The sequence below is a fragment of the Sturnira hondurensis genome, unplaced genomic scaffold (genome assembly GCF_014824575.4).
Source record: "Sturnira hondurensis isolate 20B ecotype Veracruz unplaced genomic scaffold, ASM1482457v3 Scaffold0002039, whole genome shotgun sequence".
NCBI lineage: Eukaryota > Metazoa > Chordata > Mammalia > Chiroptera > Phyllostomidae > Sturnira > Sturnira hondurensis.
In genome coordinates this window covers 965,297-981,403 of record NW_028074670.1, presented here as the reverse complement: position 1 = coordinate 981,403, position 16,107 = coordinate 965,297, and the positions used below count along the sequence as shown (strand labels likewise).

General features: G+C 55.9%; 1 protein-coding gene and 1 long non-coding RNA gene across 7 annotated transcripts in view; both read left to right on the top strand.

Annotated features, from left to right (window-relative positions):
* Nucleotides 1–5,156: 5,156 nt before the first annotated feature.
* Nucleotides 5,157–7,265, top strand: LOC118982714 (uncharacterized). The gene is made up of 4 exons (XR_005065588.1): nt 5,157–5,327; nt 5,493–5,612; nt 6,307–6,574; nt 7,164–7,265. It is a non-coding gene; the product is annotated as an uncharacterized LOC118982714 (long non-coding RNA).
* A 7,122-nt stretch (nt 7,266–14,387) lies between these two features.
* The window catches only part of PAX8 (paired box 8), a 53,147-nt gene continuing 51,427 nt past the window's right edge, over nt 14,388–16,107 (top strand). For 4 of the 6 annotated variants that reach the window (XM_037038838.1, XM_037038808.1, XM_037038831.1 and 1 more), the window contains exons 1-2: nt 14,389–14,464; nt 14,775–14,878. In XM_037038838.1, coding sequence (XP_036894733.1) covers nt 14,854–14,878 — 25 coding nt within the window. In that variant the 5' untranslated portion in view covers nt 14,389–14,464; nt 14,775–14,853. Of the gene's footprint in view, nt 14,465–14,774; nt 14,879–16,107 lie in introns of all 6 variants that reach the window. The other 2 variants (XM_037038824.1, XM_037038815.1) reach the window with 1 other exon arrangement.

Genomic DNA, 16,107 nt, shown 5'->3' with positions numbered 1-16,107 from the left:
AGGGGTGGTTCTCACAAAGTCACAGGCAGCTGTCAGCCAGACCTGTGGTCATCTGAAGGCTTGACTGTGACTGGACAATCCACATCCGAAATGTCTCCCTCATGCATTTGTTGACTGGAGGCCTCTCAGATCTTTGTCATGTGGGCTTCTCCGTGGGGGTGACTTGAGTGTCCTCATGACATGGCAGCTGGCTTCCTCCAGGACAAGTAACCCACAAGGCAGCAGGACAGGAGCCTTGTCTTATAACCTAGCCTTGAAAGTGATACGTCACTTCCGCCGTACTCCAGTGGTCACATAAGCCAACCCTGATGTCCTGCGGGAGGCGACTACACAGCGGCATGACGATCAGGAGGCAGGGGTCATCTGGGCACCAACTTTGAGGCTGACTACGTTTCAGGTGGTGAACTGATTGGAACCTGTCACTCCAGTGTAAGGACTAGAACTAAAACTAGAATTACCAATGAATACTGTTCACCAGTCGTTCATCAAAATTCTCCTCTAATTAAGGCACTGAAACTCTGTGATTTTTAAAGCAAATGCTTTTTCTGGGAAGAGTATGATGGCATCAACCCAAAGGCCCATCACCATCAGAAAACACCGGACAATCTCCAGGAGAGCAAAGCCTGGTGGTGCAGCGGTCTTGGCCAGGCTTCACTTGCCTTTCAGGTGGCCTGCCCCAACCCTGCTAGTCTCTGGAATCGGAGGGTCTGGGTTTCAATCCTGGGNAGTCGTTCATCAAAATTCTCCTCTAATTAAGGCACTGCAACTCTGTGATTTTTAAAGCAAATGCTTTTTCTGGGAAGAGTATGATGGCATCAACCCAAAGGCCCATCACCATCAGAAAACACCGGACAATCTCCAGGAGAGCAAAGCCTGGTGGTGCAGCGGTCTTGGCCAGGCTTCACTTGCCTTTCAGGTGGCCTGCCTCAACCCTGCTAGTCTCTGGAATTGGAGGGTCTGGATTTCAATCCTGGGTTCCAATCCCAACCCCAACACGCAGTAGTTCAGGGACCTCGGGTATATTACTTAGCCCATCAGAGCCTCACTTTGCTCTGATGAAACAGATCATCTATGAAACAGATCAACCCTAACCTTATCAATTGCTCATGAGGATGATGGAGATAGTGCTATTGAAAAGTATTCTGCGGGTGCTAGTTACTGCTACTGTCCATGGCTGTCTCTGACCTCCCTCCATCCTGCAGAGCACCCGTGCGTGGCAAAGGACATGGAGAAGGGAGGGCTCACTTCACTCCGGGGTTTGTGGCTGAGAAAATGCGAATGAAAGGCTTCCATTCTCCATTTGGCAGGAAAGGGAATGAGCTACTAAAAACACTTCTCTCCCTGGCTGGTGTGGCTCAGTGGATTGAGTGCTGGCCTGTGGAACCGAGGGCTTATTGGTTTGATTCCATTCAGGGCACACGCCTGGGTTGCAGGCCAGGTCCCCGCTTGGGGTCCTGAGAGAGGCAGCTGATTGGTGTTTCTCTTGCACATTGATGTTTCTCGCCCTCTCTTTCTCCCTCCTTTCCTTCTCTCTAAAAATAAATAAATAACATCTTTAAAAAAACACACATCTCAACACAAGTCCTGAGCTTGCTTATCCTCTCCTGGGCCTACAATAGTGTTAACTGAATGTCTGGACCCTAGGGGGTCCTAGTTCTAGAGGCTTCACATAATCAGCTGAGAGGGGGTGTTGTCTGCTTTCCCCTGTAGTTTTGCAGGAGGGGCTGACTCCACACAACCCTAGTGCTGATACTTGGGAAGAACACAGGACACGGCAGTGAATAAGGGGTCTGAACCCCTTCCATATTGGGTCTATATCTCTTTCCTCCTCTGTCTTTAACACGAAAGGCTGAGTCTAGTTCTGAGCCCATTCATATATTCATCGTTCATTCTTTCATTCTTTATCGGTTGTCCACTCTGCACCAGACACGGCATGGATGAAACCACAGTAACCCTAGTACCCACCCCATGGAGCCCATCTCCCAGTGGAAGGATATGAACAGGAGTTTAGAGGCAGGAAGAGTTAAACTGGTTCATAGAGATCTGGAGGTGGGCCTTCAGAATCAACCTGGGAAAAGGGGCAACGTAAGCAGAGATAAAGCTCTTTCTGCACCTCCTCTTCCTCACCTGTAAGAACTAGGCTATTGGTTTTGTTCTGGTCTCCTTGGCCTTGAGACACTGGGCGGCTGGTGGGGTGGGTATTGGCCTGGTGATGGGTGGGTGGGGCACTAAGCAGGCTTCGGAAGGTCCTGGAGAGAACTCCAGGTCTGCTGAGGAGGGCAGACCCAGGAGATTGAGGTGAATGTGGGGTCAGAAACCAAGGTCCTACTCTAGAGTCTCCAGGTCTGTCTCATCCTCTAGCTAGACCATGAGCACCTGGAAGGGAAGGAGTCTGTTCTCGCCAAGGTGCACCCTTCCTCTCCTTCTGAGCAAGGCTGGGTGGGCCCCGGAGACCAGATGGCCTGTGTTTAGAACATCCTTACGACCTTTGGGAATCTGCCTGATTTTTCAAGCATCAGAATTTTTTTTAACACTAACAAGGGTCTGGTATGATTGGCAGTTTGCGTCCTGCCTTCCTGTGAACCCCTTCAGGTGAATTCTTACTGACATCACAGTTCTTTGTGTACTCGCCAACACGCAACACTGTTTCTCCAGTCAGGCCTTAGTTCTTTCTGGGCGGGACTTGTGACTCATTCTGAGATACCACAGGAACTCAGTCCGGTGGACGGCAAACAAAGGTCATGGGAAAACATCCACTATCCTCATGGATTCAGATGCTTGTGGAAGACTGGCTTTGCAGGACCAATGGAGATGTGTCTGTAACATGCTTCCTAAAGGGGGCCTGGGGGCTCAAGGAGGGTCGGGGAGGTAGGGCAGAGAGACTCGAGACCCGGTGGCTTGACCACAGCTCAGGGACGGAGTGGTAGGGATGGAGGGGAGAGAAGCTGGGACGCACAGGGATGTGGCGCTCCAGGACCACAGCGAGGGCTCTGCGGGGCTGTCCTGGGATGCCGCACAGCCACGCTCAGTGAGCCACCTGATTCATTCTGAAATGAGGCTGTCTAAGGAAAAGAATCCCATGCAAATGAAGACTAAATGCTTTTAATTAAAGGAAGGAGCCTGGAGACCAGCTGGTGTGAGGAGGGAACTGGAGCAGGTCAAGCTGTGCTGCCAGGAGAGAGGAAGCCGCTGGACCGCAGGGCTCACCCTTTCCTCCTGGCCCTAATGAGACACCAGTCCTCCTGCCCACCCGCCATCATGGTGGGGGTGAAGCCTAGTGCAGGGAGAAAGGAAGGCCCTTCTGTGCTTTGGAATAGCTCCGACTCGGCAGATTGGCCCAGTGCCCGGTGGCCCAACTCCCAAGGTAACAGCTAGGGGAATCTTTTAGAATCCAAATTACTTTATCTTATCATCAGAGCCCATAACAAGCCCTGTGCCCTGCGCTTTGATTATCTTATGTCATTTAATCCTCATGCAGCCCCAGAAATTATCTCCCTTTCACAGGTGAGGCAAGTGAGGCCCCAAGGCTAAGTCTAATGGCAGAGCAGAGCCTCCACGACCATCCGACTCCGCAGCTCAAGGTCTCGGGCCTTTTGTTCAGACATACGGGCACCAGGATGGCGCCTGGTGGAAATGGGGTGCATGCAGCCCTGGGACAGCGCGTGTAAGGGTGCTCAATACTTGTCAAGGCCCTCCCTGGCCCAGACTCCCCTTCACTTGGTGGTGGTGGAGGATGGTTCCCCTGGAGGACGACTCTGAGAAGACAAAACTCTGGGCACAGAAATCCCCTGTTGGGCCCCAAAGGCCAGGCTAACAGGCAAGAGCATCTGGGTGTCTGGGTCCTGGCTTCCTGACCAGCTTTTCTGCGACAGATGAGGTGGAGAAGGTGAGTGCTGTTTACCATCTCCCTGGCTCTTGATGGAAAGGTGGAAAGAGGATGGTGGCAAAGCAGAGGCAGGTCTCTGAACCCGTGACAAGTCCCCAGGACCCAGGTGGTCTGCTTTACCTTGAGGTACCACGTCACCTTGAGGTCCGTGATTCAGACGCTCCCCCTCTTCGCGTTCACTGCACACCAGGCACTCGAGACCTTGCAGCGTACCCGGCAAAGGAATGCTCCTTATCCACCTGCCCGTTGAAACCAGGATTGCTGTGGCCAGTAGGCCGAGTGCCACCTCACCGTGTCATCTCCATTAGAGTCACCTGTCATGACCATGTAAGCAACCCAAGCAGGGCAGTCCCTTACAGTCACCGAATGGCCTGTGGAGTGAAGCCCGCCAGTGAGCTTTGCCTGGGGTCTGCCTCGTGCAAAGCCCAATATGACTCTTCACTCCTGAAAGGACAGTGACAGAAGCACTCACGTTGTGTGGGACGCTGTTTCATGTGTGATCATCCACCCTCCGGTATGACAGACATCTTCATCCCTGTTTCACAGATGAGGACACAAGGCTCAGAGAGGTCAGGTGGCCCAGGGCCACTCAGTTTCAGGTGAGAAGGCTGAGATGGTCTCCCCGACACCTTAATCTGACCTCTGCCCCTCTGAGACCTCTGCCCCTCCCCGTGCCCTCTGAGACCAGAAGGGCCACCCAAAGTTCAGTGGCCACATCCGTGCCTCATGGCCTGTGGTGGACCGGCTCCGTGAAGGAAGATCCCCCTCCAGGAGTTCACACTGAGTGCCTGGACCTGGCCGTGCCAGGAGGAGGGCCTTGGATATAAGAATCAGAGTCAGAGACCCACAGCCTTCACCGCCCACAGCAGGTTTGGAGGACAGTGATTAGCGTCCTGGTGTCGCCAACAGTCCAACAGCCGTGCTCTCCTCAGTGTCTGCCCCCTTCATGGGCCTGATGCTGAGAAAGGCTCACCGCCTCTCCGTCTCCGCCCTGCCTGTCCCAGGGTCTCAGAGCAGGCCCCTCCTCCCCGGGGCCACTGCACAGCACCCTCCCCAGTATGGGGCCCCAGTCAGTCAGGGTTCCAAAAAGGTCTGGCAGTGATGGACTGGGGCGTGGCTTGGCCAGGGAACCTGCGTGTTGAGCACAATGACCTGATTGTGCGGCTTGTCCAACTCAGCAGTGCTCAGGTGGTCACATGACCCCCGGCAGCAGGCGCTGTGACCTTTGCCCAGAGTTCTGGGGCCTTCGATGGCAAGACTGAGTGCCAAAAAGGAGAGGGGAGGTCTGGCTGTCTCCCGCTGCCCTGGGACCCGGGCAGCCACTCCCTCTGTACGTCTTCCTGACCCTGGTCAGGACGTGAGCCCGCCTTCCCCCCCAGATCCTGTCAGAGGCTCCTGGGCTGCCCAGAACAAAGAAGAGACATGCAGACACTGTCCCCAGGTAAATGTGAAGGCTACTGAGTTTCTGCTTCAACCACCAGCTACCAGAATCCAACAAGAGGCACACACAGCTGAGACTTTGGCCCAGTGTGTGCCCAGTGCTGGGATGCATGCTGTCACAGTGAGGTCATCGAGTTGTCCCTGCCACTCACATTCTTTCCAACAGACATCTGTCAGGCCCCAGAAGAGTTTCCTGAGCACCTCCAGTGTGCCAGGCATGGCGCTAGGCACAGAGGACACAGCAGTGACCCCTCTACTTGCATGCGGGGAGACAGGTGGTAAACAAGTAAGTGACTCGTATGACATGTCCGATGGTGGAGAGAAATAAGCTGAGTAACAGGAGACAGGGCTGCAGCAGTGTGGCTGGAGGTTCTCTGAAAAGGTGAGTTGAGCCAACACTTGGAGGTGGGGGGCGAGCACCAAGCTAATGGGGAAGGAGCAGCAGCATAAGGGCCCAGAACAGGAACAAGCCTGGTGCATGTGAGGACAGCAGAGGCCAGTGTGGCTGGGGCAGAACAAAGAGGGAAGAGGAGGGAGAGGGGAAGGCACAAGAGAAGAGAGCGGCATGGGTGATGGAGCAGGACTTGGGAGGCAATGTGAGAAATCTCCATGCTCCCAGCATGCATGCCTCCCAGCACTGGGCACACACTGGGCCAAAGTCTCAGCTGTGTGTGCCCCTTGTTGGATTCTGGTAGCTGGTGGTTGAAGCAGAAACTCAGTGCTCTAGGCAGTCTGAGAGTGAATTGGACTATCTTAGAGTTTTGTGCCTGCTCTAACACATAGAATGATGCATTGTATTATACGCACTATTCTGCATTATTATATAGAAGACACAATAGCAATGTGTGGGAATATGCATAGGCTCTGACAAATGCATGAAATGAGATAATGGACAGGACAGCATTTATTCACCGTGAAGAGGTATATCAGTCTACAGTATTGTTTCAACCTATGGGGTTTCAAAGTGCTTTCACAACCAGGAGTGCACAGGAGCCAATCCACAAGGATTAAGAAGGAAGCTGTCCTTCAGCACTTTGTGTGGTAAATGAGAAAACACAGTGTGGAGATGATTTTTGCTGTGCTGTGACCGGAGGGCCAGGGTGCTGTCTGCCTTCTCTGGTCCCACCTGGACAGAGGCAGGGACTCCAAGACCCAGGTGCGGTGCGTGACCTCCTCACGGTCCTGAGCCTGGGACCCCACCTTGCTGACTCTCAGCCAAGACTTTTCAACTGCCCTCTACAGAGGCAGGTATGTCTTGGGTGACTTCCTGCCCCCTCTTCCTTCTGGTCAGCCTTTCTCTGCTGCTCAGCCTCAGGGCTGCAGCGGTGGACAAGTTTAGGCCCCGCCTCCACTGTGGGCAAGTTTAGGCCCCGCCTCCTCCCCACCCTGTCCGCACGGCCCAGCTGTGCCCTCTGGGTCCTGGACGGGCACCTCCCTCCCATTGTCTGGTCTGACACAATCAGACAGGAACTTCTCCTGGGCTACGGGAGAAGAGCCAGACCTGCCTGCTTTGGCTGCCACTTGGGGGGGCCCAAGCTCTGAGCCCTCCAGAGGGCAGAGCAGGGCCAGCGCTTAAACTGGATCTGGTTTACACAGCACTGCGTCCTTTCAATACCAGACTGATGATGACGCTGGCAGTGCATGGCTGGCTCTGACCACCTTCCCACCACCCCATGGCCACCATTGCTTCTCCCACCCCCTGAGGGAATTATGGGAACACAGCCTCCCCGTTGCAACCCATTCTCCACACTGTAGCCAGGAAAACTTTCTAAAGCATAAGTCTGGTCATTCCTTCCTCCTAATAAAATCCTTTTACACACTCCCCTTCGCTTTTTAGGGTAAAGTCCAGATTCCTCAACGTGCCTACAAGAACACTGGGATATAACCCTGCACACTCTCCCAGCCCCAACTCTCCGCCCCCACCATACCCCCCTCCACACACACAGCCTGTAACTGCACTACCGTGAACTCCGTTCCCTAAATGTGCTTGGTGCCCCCTGGCTGCCGGACCGTCACGTGCAGTCTTTCCCCCCATACCAGAGTATTCTGTATTCACCTCCTCCCAGCCCTCTGTCCACCTGGTTGGTTCCACCTTTTCCTTCTGGCCTCTGCTTTGAGGTCCCATCTCAACAGCCACGACTGTGAGGTGCCCTGATCTGTGAGGTCAGGGACACACCTCCTGCTGGCCACTGCAGCCCATCACAGCATGTCACACACACCCCTGCAAAGGCTTGTCTGTTTCAGGATGACATGACTATTTTGGTCACCACTGTGTCCCCAGGTCCTAGCAGAATGCCCAGCACTTAGTAGATGTTCAGCAAATGTTTGTACAGTGACACACACAGAAAAGAAGGGCGGGAAGGTGAGGGAGTGAGGGGGAAGGGGAGAGGAGAGAAGGACTGCCCCAGTGAGGAGACCCTGGCACATGGCATAGTCATAATTGTCCAAATTCATCATCCCTCATGTTTCTCCGTTTCCTAACAGTTTACAAATCCCTTCCATACCACCCTGCTGATAGGTGTGAATAACACGACTTTTTTAAAACCGAGGAACCTGAGGATCAGAGTGGGTGAGTGGCTTTCCTGAGGTCACACAGCTCAGAGCCAGGTCTCTCTGACTTTGAGCTCAAAGCTTCTCAGGTTCTGGAACAGAGACTGAGTCCCAAGCATGGGGGTCCAGCTCTCTCTTGTACCCTGAAGGAGATAGTATAATGCTGGACTCGGTCACCCGATTTGACCTGCGAAGGTCGCCTTGGGTGATCAGGGCTGAGGTCACACTGTCTGCTCCTTGGTTAGCTCTGGGTAGTCAAGGATGGTCTCAGGGTGAAGGGCATTCCCTCACCAAGATGGCTGCCCGAACTTCTGTGCACCAGCGTCATGGCCTGCAGGACTGGGGAACCTCACCAGCTCCCACTTCTTACCTGCTCACCTTCCATCTTCAAAGGTGTATTCGAGAGCAATAAAACAAGAAGGCAGACTAGGCTTGAGGGAGTCCATTTCTGCTATTCAAAGGCGCCCACCCCGTGCTTCCCATTCCGTTTCTCATTTCCGACTTCCCCAGGAAAGCACTCACACATGTGCACAATGAGTTCACTGCAGAACAACTTTTACAAGAAAAAGCCAGAAGGGACATGTGCACGGAAAAGGGGGAGCTTCGGAAACGTCCTGCCCCCACGTGTGGAACTCTGATGTGGAAGCTGGAAGAGCAGGTGGACCCCTGTCCTGACGCAGGAAGACGCTCAGGGCATCGCTAAGGGAGTGAGCGCACCTCGCAGCAGAGCAGGGCTGGCGTGCCACTGCTCCCGTGTGCGCCACAGGCACGCCCCAAAACAGAGGCCCCGTCCCCACAGGAATGGACAGGGGACGGGACAGGAAAGGTCTGCAAGGGCGAATGCCGAATAATAACAGGGTTACCTCAGGCTAGGGCTGAAGGAGGAAGACATTTATCACCACTGTGTGAATTACTCATGATACATTATGTGTATAAGCTAAAAAGAAATAAATGAAAACAGAAAGAAAACTGGGGAAGACTGTGGCTTCTCAATGAATCAGAAAGTGGCAGTTAGGTCCCACGTCGCCCTCCAGGCTGCTGAGCCCACCCGCCCTCCCAGGAAGGATGCCATGTTGTGACCCTGCTCTGTGGAGCTCTGGGGACACTCTCTGGGAGGCGAGGTGTCCAGGCAGAAAGCAGGTGCGGGCCCCGCACACAGTCTGGGGCGCTCTGAGGAGTCTGGGGCGCTCTGAGGAGTCTGGGGGGCTCTGAGGAGTCTGGGGTGCTCTGAGGAGGCCGGGCGGGGTGCACAGCCAGAGTGGGGAGTGGCTCTGTGCTCTGGTCGTCCATGGAACCCACAGGTTCGGTTCTCTCCCTCTCCAGTGGCTTTCCTGGAGCTATTACTACGTCTGGGCCCTGGAAACACCCTCTGGGTGTAGAGAGAATGCTCTGGCTCGGGGTCCAGCTGAGCCTGGGTTCAATCCCAACTCTGCTGGCGCCAGACTGGCCCAGAGCAACCTCTACGGGCCGCTTGCCTCAAATTCAGCCTCACTGGGTGTCGTGGAAAATAAGTGGGGTTATACTTGAGGCACTCGACGTACCTCGTGTTTAATAATACTTAGTAATAGTAGTAGAGATGGCTGCTGTTATCAGAAGGAAGTGAGCGCAGTACGCAGCTTTCCCTCAGGACGAAGGCGTGCCTACTATCCCCAGATGTGGGCCCTGTGGCCCCAAGGGTGGCCCTATGGCTGCGTATGGGGCCCAGAGACAAAACATGGGCGCAAGGCCCTAAATCCTCAGGGCTGCTCCTGCAGGTGCAGGGGGGTGGGGCTGTTTGTCTGCAGCAGGAGGCAAGACGTCTGACTGGGAGGCAGCCTAGGCCCAGGATCACCATGCTCAGATGTGAAGCCTTCCTTGGGGACAGGCAGCCAATCCCACTCCCCAGCCACCAGGATCCCAGTCCCTTCCTCAGGCCCCTGCACACTGCCCAGGGTCAGGGGAGGGCAGGCTCTATTCTGGGGTTCGTGCCAAGAGCAGGGACCTCTGGCATTCCAAGGCCTCGGAGAACAAAGCCAGCCCTGAGTCTGGCGAAGAGCCCTGTGCCTGGGTTTTTCCTTGGCGCCTCCCCAAGAACAGCTGTCGGGAAGGCAGCCCACTCAGGTGGCCAGAGTTGGCTGGGAGAGTCCCCGAGTCCTGCCCCTGGGGGCTGGAGGCAGGGCTGGGCTGCGGGGAGGCGTTCCTGCAGAGTGAGCTGTTCCACTCTCCTGGTGCTGGGCAGTGCTCTAGCCACCAGGGTCTGACCTCACCCTGGCCACTCCCTGGGTTCCAGAACCTTCTTCCTGTAGGGAGGGGCATAGGCACTGGGAAGGGAGAGATTAGGCTGGGAGAACAGAATGCCCAAAGCTTAAGGCCTGGGTCACCAGTGCTCATTAGGACTTTGAGTCAACTACCCACCAGCTAAGAACCTTGGACATTGTCCTTATTTTCCTGGGGCTCTGTTTTCCCATCTGCAAAACAGGTCGAAAAAGGACCTAGCTCATTATCTGTAACTTAAGAAAAAGAAACTATTACTGACCTTTGTTATCTCCTCTCTACATGACCCCTTTCCTCTCCGGTCACCTTCCTCCCTGCTCCCCAGTGAGGGTCTCTCCTGCACAAGCCTGGGAGCAGCAGTCTCCACCTTGCAGCCCAGGTGGCGGCCACCAAGGCACCAAAGGTGGGCAAGGAGCTCAAGACAGGCAGGCCCAGGACACCTCTCCAGCCCGACACCAACTGGACAAATGCCACCAGTGGCTTTTTCCAAAGTGCTCCCCACAACCAGAGGCCCTTTCCTTTCACCTGCCAGGACCTGTATTTCTATTTCTGGGTTTTGAATGCCTGAGGGGAGGAGGGGAGGAGCACAGGATAATTAATGATTGATTCTCTGGCATCACCAGCAGGAGGCCTGGGGGCAGGCTGTGGATGTTTCCTGAGGTGTGGGGACCTGGTGGAAATCTCGTGTGGCTGTGGCACAACTGGGCAGGTCAGAGGGGAGAGGGTGCCCTGAGCCCTTCTGCCCTCTGCAAACCCCTGCCGCCTGAAGGCTCTGCCCTGTGGTGCCCCTTCTGCCTTCGGCTGTGCTCCCTCTTTCTGGGTCCCCTCACAGACACCCCTGCCCCCATGCAGCCCCCACACCCACCCTGCACCTACTCCCACTCACTGGCCCTTTCCCGCCAACAGGAAATCACCTGTCCATCACCTAGGGCTCAGTCGGCTCTTTGAAAAACTCACAGTGCTTTGGGGAAAGGATTAAAGGAACCGACTTCTACTGCAAAATTCGAGAGCAGTTTTAACTCTGCCCTTTTGGAAGTGCTGCCCTGCCTTTGTTGTCTCATAATAATTAACTTTGTGCAGAGCCGCAGCTTCCAAACCGCTTTCGCATCCATAATTCCTTTCACCTCACAGCAAAGCTAGGACAGGCCTGTCCTCGCCACTCCTACCTGCACCCACATCCTAAAGAAGAGGGAATGGGGGCTCCGAGGAAGGCAAGAGCCCATCCCAGGGAGCCAGGGCCCAACCACTCACCTCCCAGCTCAAAGCAGGAGTGGCCATCTCCTGCCCAGAGAGTGCACTGGAGTCCCAGGAGGTGCTCACCTGTGGTGCGGGGCAGGCGGGTGACCCAGAAGGGTTCTTGGGGGCAGAAACCTTCCCCCAAGGCTGGCCTTTCCCCGGGAACCTGGGCCAAGGGGGAGAGGCCCATGGTCCACGCTGGAGTTCGGGGGCCAGGCAGCCGAAGCCAGGAGGCAGGATTCCAGATGCACTGTTGAACGCCGCCCCGTAGTCAGTGTAAACTTCGAGCTGCTTGAAAAAGACGCCCCACCACCTGCTTCCCAGCTCCATCAGCTAGATGACCGGCTCATCCTGGTCTGCCTGGGACGGTCTGTGTTGGCACCCAACTCCCACATCCAGGGAACAATCGCCCTCTGCCTTGCCCCTGACGACCCCTCCCACCAGCTCCGTGGATTTCAGCTGAGCCTCAGAAAAAAGACCATCTTTAGAAGGCTCAGCAGATCAACCTAAAATTAGAAAACCACTGGACTTAGGCCATTTGTTGCCTGGGATGGATATTAAACTCTTTGAATGTTAACCTGGAAAGAATATTCATTTCCACACAGAAACACTCAGATCTGTGGCCAGATCTGTCAAAATTTTAAGGGCAAGCCAGAGTTACTTTCTCTTCTCTATTTATTTTCATATTGACAACTAAATCAATTTTCTGGGAAAAAACACTGGGTTAAAAAATTGTAACTTGACTTTAACCACAGGTTGCTGGTCAACAGTCTCGGCAGCAGAGGCTTACAAGTATCGAGTCTGCAAAGGGCCCGGGAAGGCGTTGATTCTAAGAAGCGTGTTCTGACTTTCCCATCAACCCGAGAGTCTCCTACTCAGGACGCTAAATTTACCTCAAAATTTTAAGTAACGTCAAAGGAAAGCTTGAAATTTTCATTCTTAACTAAGAATCATGGTTCTTTTTTTAAGTTTTGGGGGGGGGAACATGATAAAAGGGATACACACACACCCTCTCTATATATAGTTTTATATATATATAAAATCTCAACCTCGTCATTTTGCAGACAAGGAGGCTGGCCCAAAGCAGGTGGGGTGCTGTTAATAACCAGCACCTTCTTGGCCTTCGTGGAAGAGAACTAGGATAGGCAAAGCCCCCAGGCCTGTTCCCCGCTGAGCCCAGGGAGCAGGGCCAGAGCAGGGCAGTGGGGTCCCTGAGTCCCTCCTGCCTGTGGCTCCAGAAGGACTTCTCTGCTCAGCTGCCCCCTGTCACCTGCAGTCTGGGGAAGGGCTGCTCTCAAGGTGTGTGCAGGTAGCTTTTGTACACTGAAGTTTTCATATTAAAATGACTTTTTAAAGATGAGCTTACAAATGGGATGGGAACAGAACGTTTTGATGACTTGCTGGTTTTTTTGTCCTTTGAGAACCTTTGCCAAAAATGGGGGGGTGGGGTGGGGAAGGAGGAGGCTTGTTTTGTTCAGGGGAGAAGAGCATGAGCAAGACAGAGGCCTGAGTTCCAGCACAGCTGGTACCTCTCAGTCCCTCAATGGGAGACCCCTCTGAGGTTTGCAGAACAATCCACGCTCCACGCTGCCCTACAGAAGCAGGTGGTGGGACCGATGCCGTGCAAGGCCCACTTCCGTCTCAGCGTCCCTCGAGCTGCTCCCTGTGGTCCGACCAGAGAGCAGTCTCTGCACACCTGGAAATACGGAGCCACCGCAAATGACAACGTCAGAGAGACTTTTAAAACAATGAGCACCTACTGCTTTGTTCAGAGACATGCACAAATGTGAAGGATACATTTAGGGTCATATGTATTCTTTTTTTCACAAAATGATTAATTTCTGCTAAATTGAGAAATGAGAAAGTTTGAGTGGGAGGAGCAAGTGGATTAGTCTGAGAGATATAAAGTTTTTTTAATTAAGAAAAATTGTGTGACTTCACACACACACACACACACACAGAGACTGAACAAACTGTCTTCAAGGCCCCTTCGCCTCCCTCTCACTCCAGCGCCTCTGCCCCCCCTGATTCAGAGCGGCCTCTCCAGGCAGCACAGCCCCTGGGGCCAGGGAGCACGGCTGTCCTCTCAGCTATGACCCTGAGCCCAGGAGCCTGGCCTGAGAGCGAGGGGGCATCCAGCCTTGCCTGCCTCTACAGTGTTGCCTGTGCCCCACTTCTCTCCCTGAAAGATCGCCTCCACTGAGCGATCCTCAGCCCCACACGAGAGACCCTTCCTACCCACACCCAGGTCCTCGCCTCCCCAAGGCTGCTGGCTCCTGCAGAGGAGGCCAGAGCTCCGCCGGTCCTGTCCCTTTCTAGCACCCTTCCACACCGAGGTGGAATCTAGACCCTCACTGCCAGTCCTCCGAACACTTCTCCCAAGTTCAAAATCCTCAAGGAGCAAGAAAGAGGGCTGAGAAGGCTGGTGCTGTGTGTGTGTTGGCAGAGAGGGGTACTTGTGAGACGGCTGTGCGACCATTGTCATTAACCTAGCAGTGTGAGTGTGTGGGCCCGGCCTGGTGGTGAGGAGGGAACGGCTCCTCAGGGTCCTGCCCTGGAAGAAGTCCACACCAGTGGTGAGCTGGTGAGCAGGTGAGCAGCTTCTGCCTTAAGAAGCAGACTTAGAAACCAAAGTTCCCTCCTGTGAGAGAAAAGGCCGCTTGCCTGTGAGGAGAAGAGGACGGGGTGTTTATAAAGCAGCTGCGCCTCTCACGTCGCTGGGAGGGCACAGAGACCCTCGTGCCAGGCCCTGAGGTCTCCATCTCCCAATCCTTGAATACCCCCAGGCCTGTTGAGTTAGGACTCGGCTGCCTCCCTCTCCTCTCCGCTGGAAACAGAAGCTCCAGAGAATGTTTCTAACTCCTGAGTCCACTCAGCCATGTCCCCCTTGCAAAATCCTCCCCTTCCCGCACCCCCCTGCACCCAGCCAGCCAATCGGCGGGCCGCGAGCCTCTCCAGACCCTTGTCTCAGGGCCCTGGCGGGATAAAACCGGTGGCGATGCCTGGCGGATGGGAACAAACTTGGGACCGAGGAGAAACGTGGGCCCAGGGCACCCTCGCGGCGGACCCAGGCACTGAGGGCCCGAGGCTGCCGGCCAGGTATGCTGCGGAGGGCTGGCTGAAAGCTGACTACGGGAGAGGGTTGGTTCGAGAAAGAAGGGGTCCCAAGAAGCCTTTTCCCTCCCAAGTTAAACTGGGTGAGGCTGGGGCGGCAGAGGAAGAGGGCACCGGGGCTGGAGTTGGGACTTTGGTGGCAGACCCCCAAGTATGTGCTAGGCCAGGCTGAGGTTGCCCACTCTTCTCCTAAACCCTTCTACTCTGGCCACGCTAGGAAGGCCAGGGGGACAGGGCCTGGGCGGAGGTCTAAGGCAGCAGACATGCTCTCATGCCCCTTTCCCTGGGTCTGCAGGGCAGCGGTGCGGCGGATGCGGCAGGGACCTGCGTGAGGACTCCCTGAGCCCGCCGCGGGCCGCGAGCGATCCTCCGCGATGCCTCACAACTCCATCAGATCCGGTAAGGACGCGCGTGGCCGGACCCCGAGACCCGCGCCGCTGTGCGTCTGTGCGTGCGCTCGGGTCGGCAGGGCTGGGGGCGTGCGCGCCGGGCTCGCGGGTCCCTCCTGCGTGGGGACGCAGCTGGGGCGCCTCGGGCCTGTCTCCCAGCTGCGACCGCCGCGCGGCTCTCCGCCCTGAGCTTCCCTGGGTCTGGCGGAGCTGCCTCCGCAGGCCTTGGTTTCTGCGGACCACACGGAGCACACGGAGAGGAGCTCTTCGTGGGGTCAGAGAGTTGTCCCTCGCGCCCACCCCTGGCTGGCATGAGTGTGGGCCGGGACCTGCCGTGAGTGTGGGCCGGGACCTGCTGGACTTGCAGTTCCCTTGCCTCGACCACTACGCCCTTGTCCGGATGCGCGCAGCTCTCCTAGATCCCCTGGCCGGACTGTGGGCCCCGCGCACCTCTAAACCCAACGGGAAAGTAGCCGGTGGTGGGGCGGGAGAACCATGAGTGAGCTGGGGGTTCGGGCTCCTCCTGGTCGAGCGCGGGCCAGGCGGGGAGCTGCGCGGGGATTTCGGCCTGCAAGGACTGAGCTGCCCGCGGTGCCCAACCCCTTCCTCACCGGCGCCTGGGCCCAGGGCTTTCAAAGGCGCTCGGAGTCCCAGACCAAGGCACCTGCCCTCTCCTTCTCCTGGCCCAGGCCGGGGCGGGGTTCCAGGCGCGGGACTTCGTCCGGAAGGAGCTCTAGGGTCAGGCTAATGGAGGCGCTGGGCACAGCCACTCGGCGCGCATCAAGTGCGGACAGTGGGCAGAGGCGCGGCCCGGCCTCGGTGATGAATGGAGCCGGGTCGGCCGCGGGGAAAGCGATTTATGGGGCCAGGGCGCAGCGCTATCGATTTGGGCCAGCGAAGTGAGAGGAAATCAATATTTCAGATGAATTCTTGGCGAATATGAAGTCCGCTCGGCAAACGGGACATTTGTTATAATAAGGAGGGTCGGATCCGCGCAGCGCGCGGCTGAGATCTCTATTTAGCCAGAGCGCAACGGCCCAGCTTCGCGTGCAGCCTCGGATCTCCGGGCCCAGGCTCCACGGTGTGGGGCGCGGGGAGCCAACGGGGCGCCGGACTGTTCCTCGTTCGGGCTTGTTGCGTGGCGGAGACCGAGTCCACAGTAACCTCTCCCCGCCGTCCCTCCGCGGGCGCGGGTCGGAGACCTCGCGGCCCTTCCCGGAGCTCGGGGGCCGAGCGGGG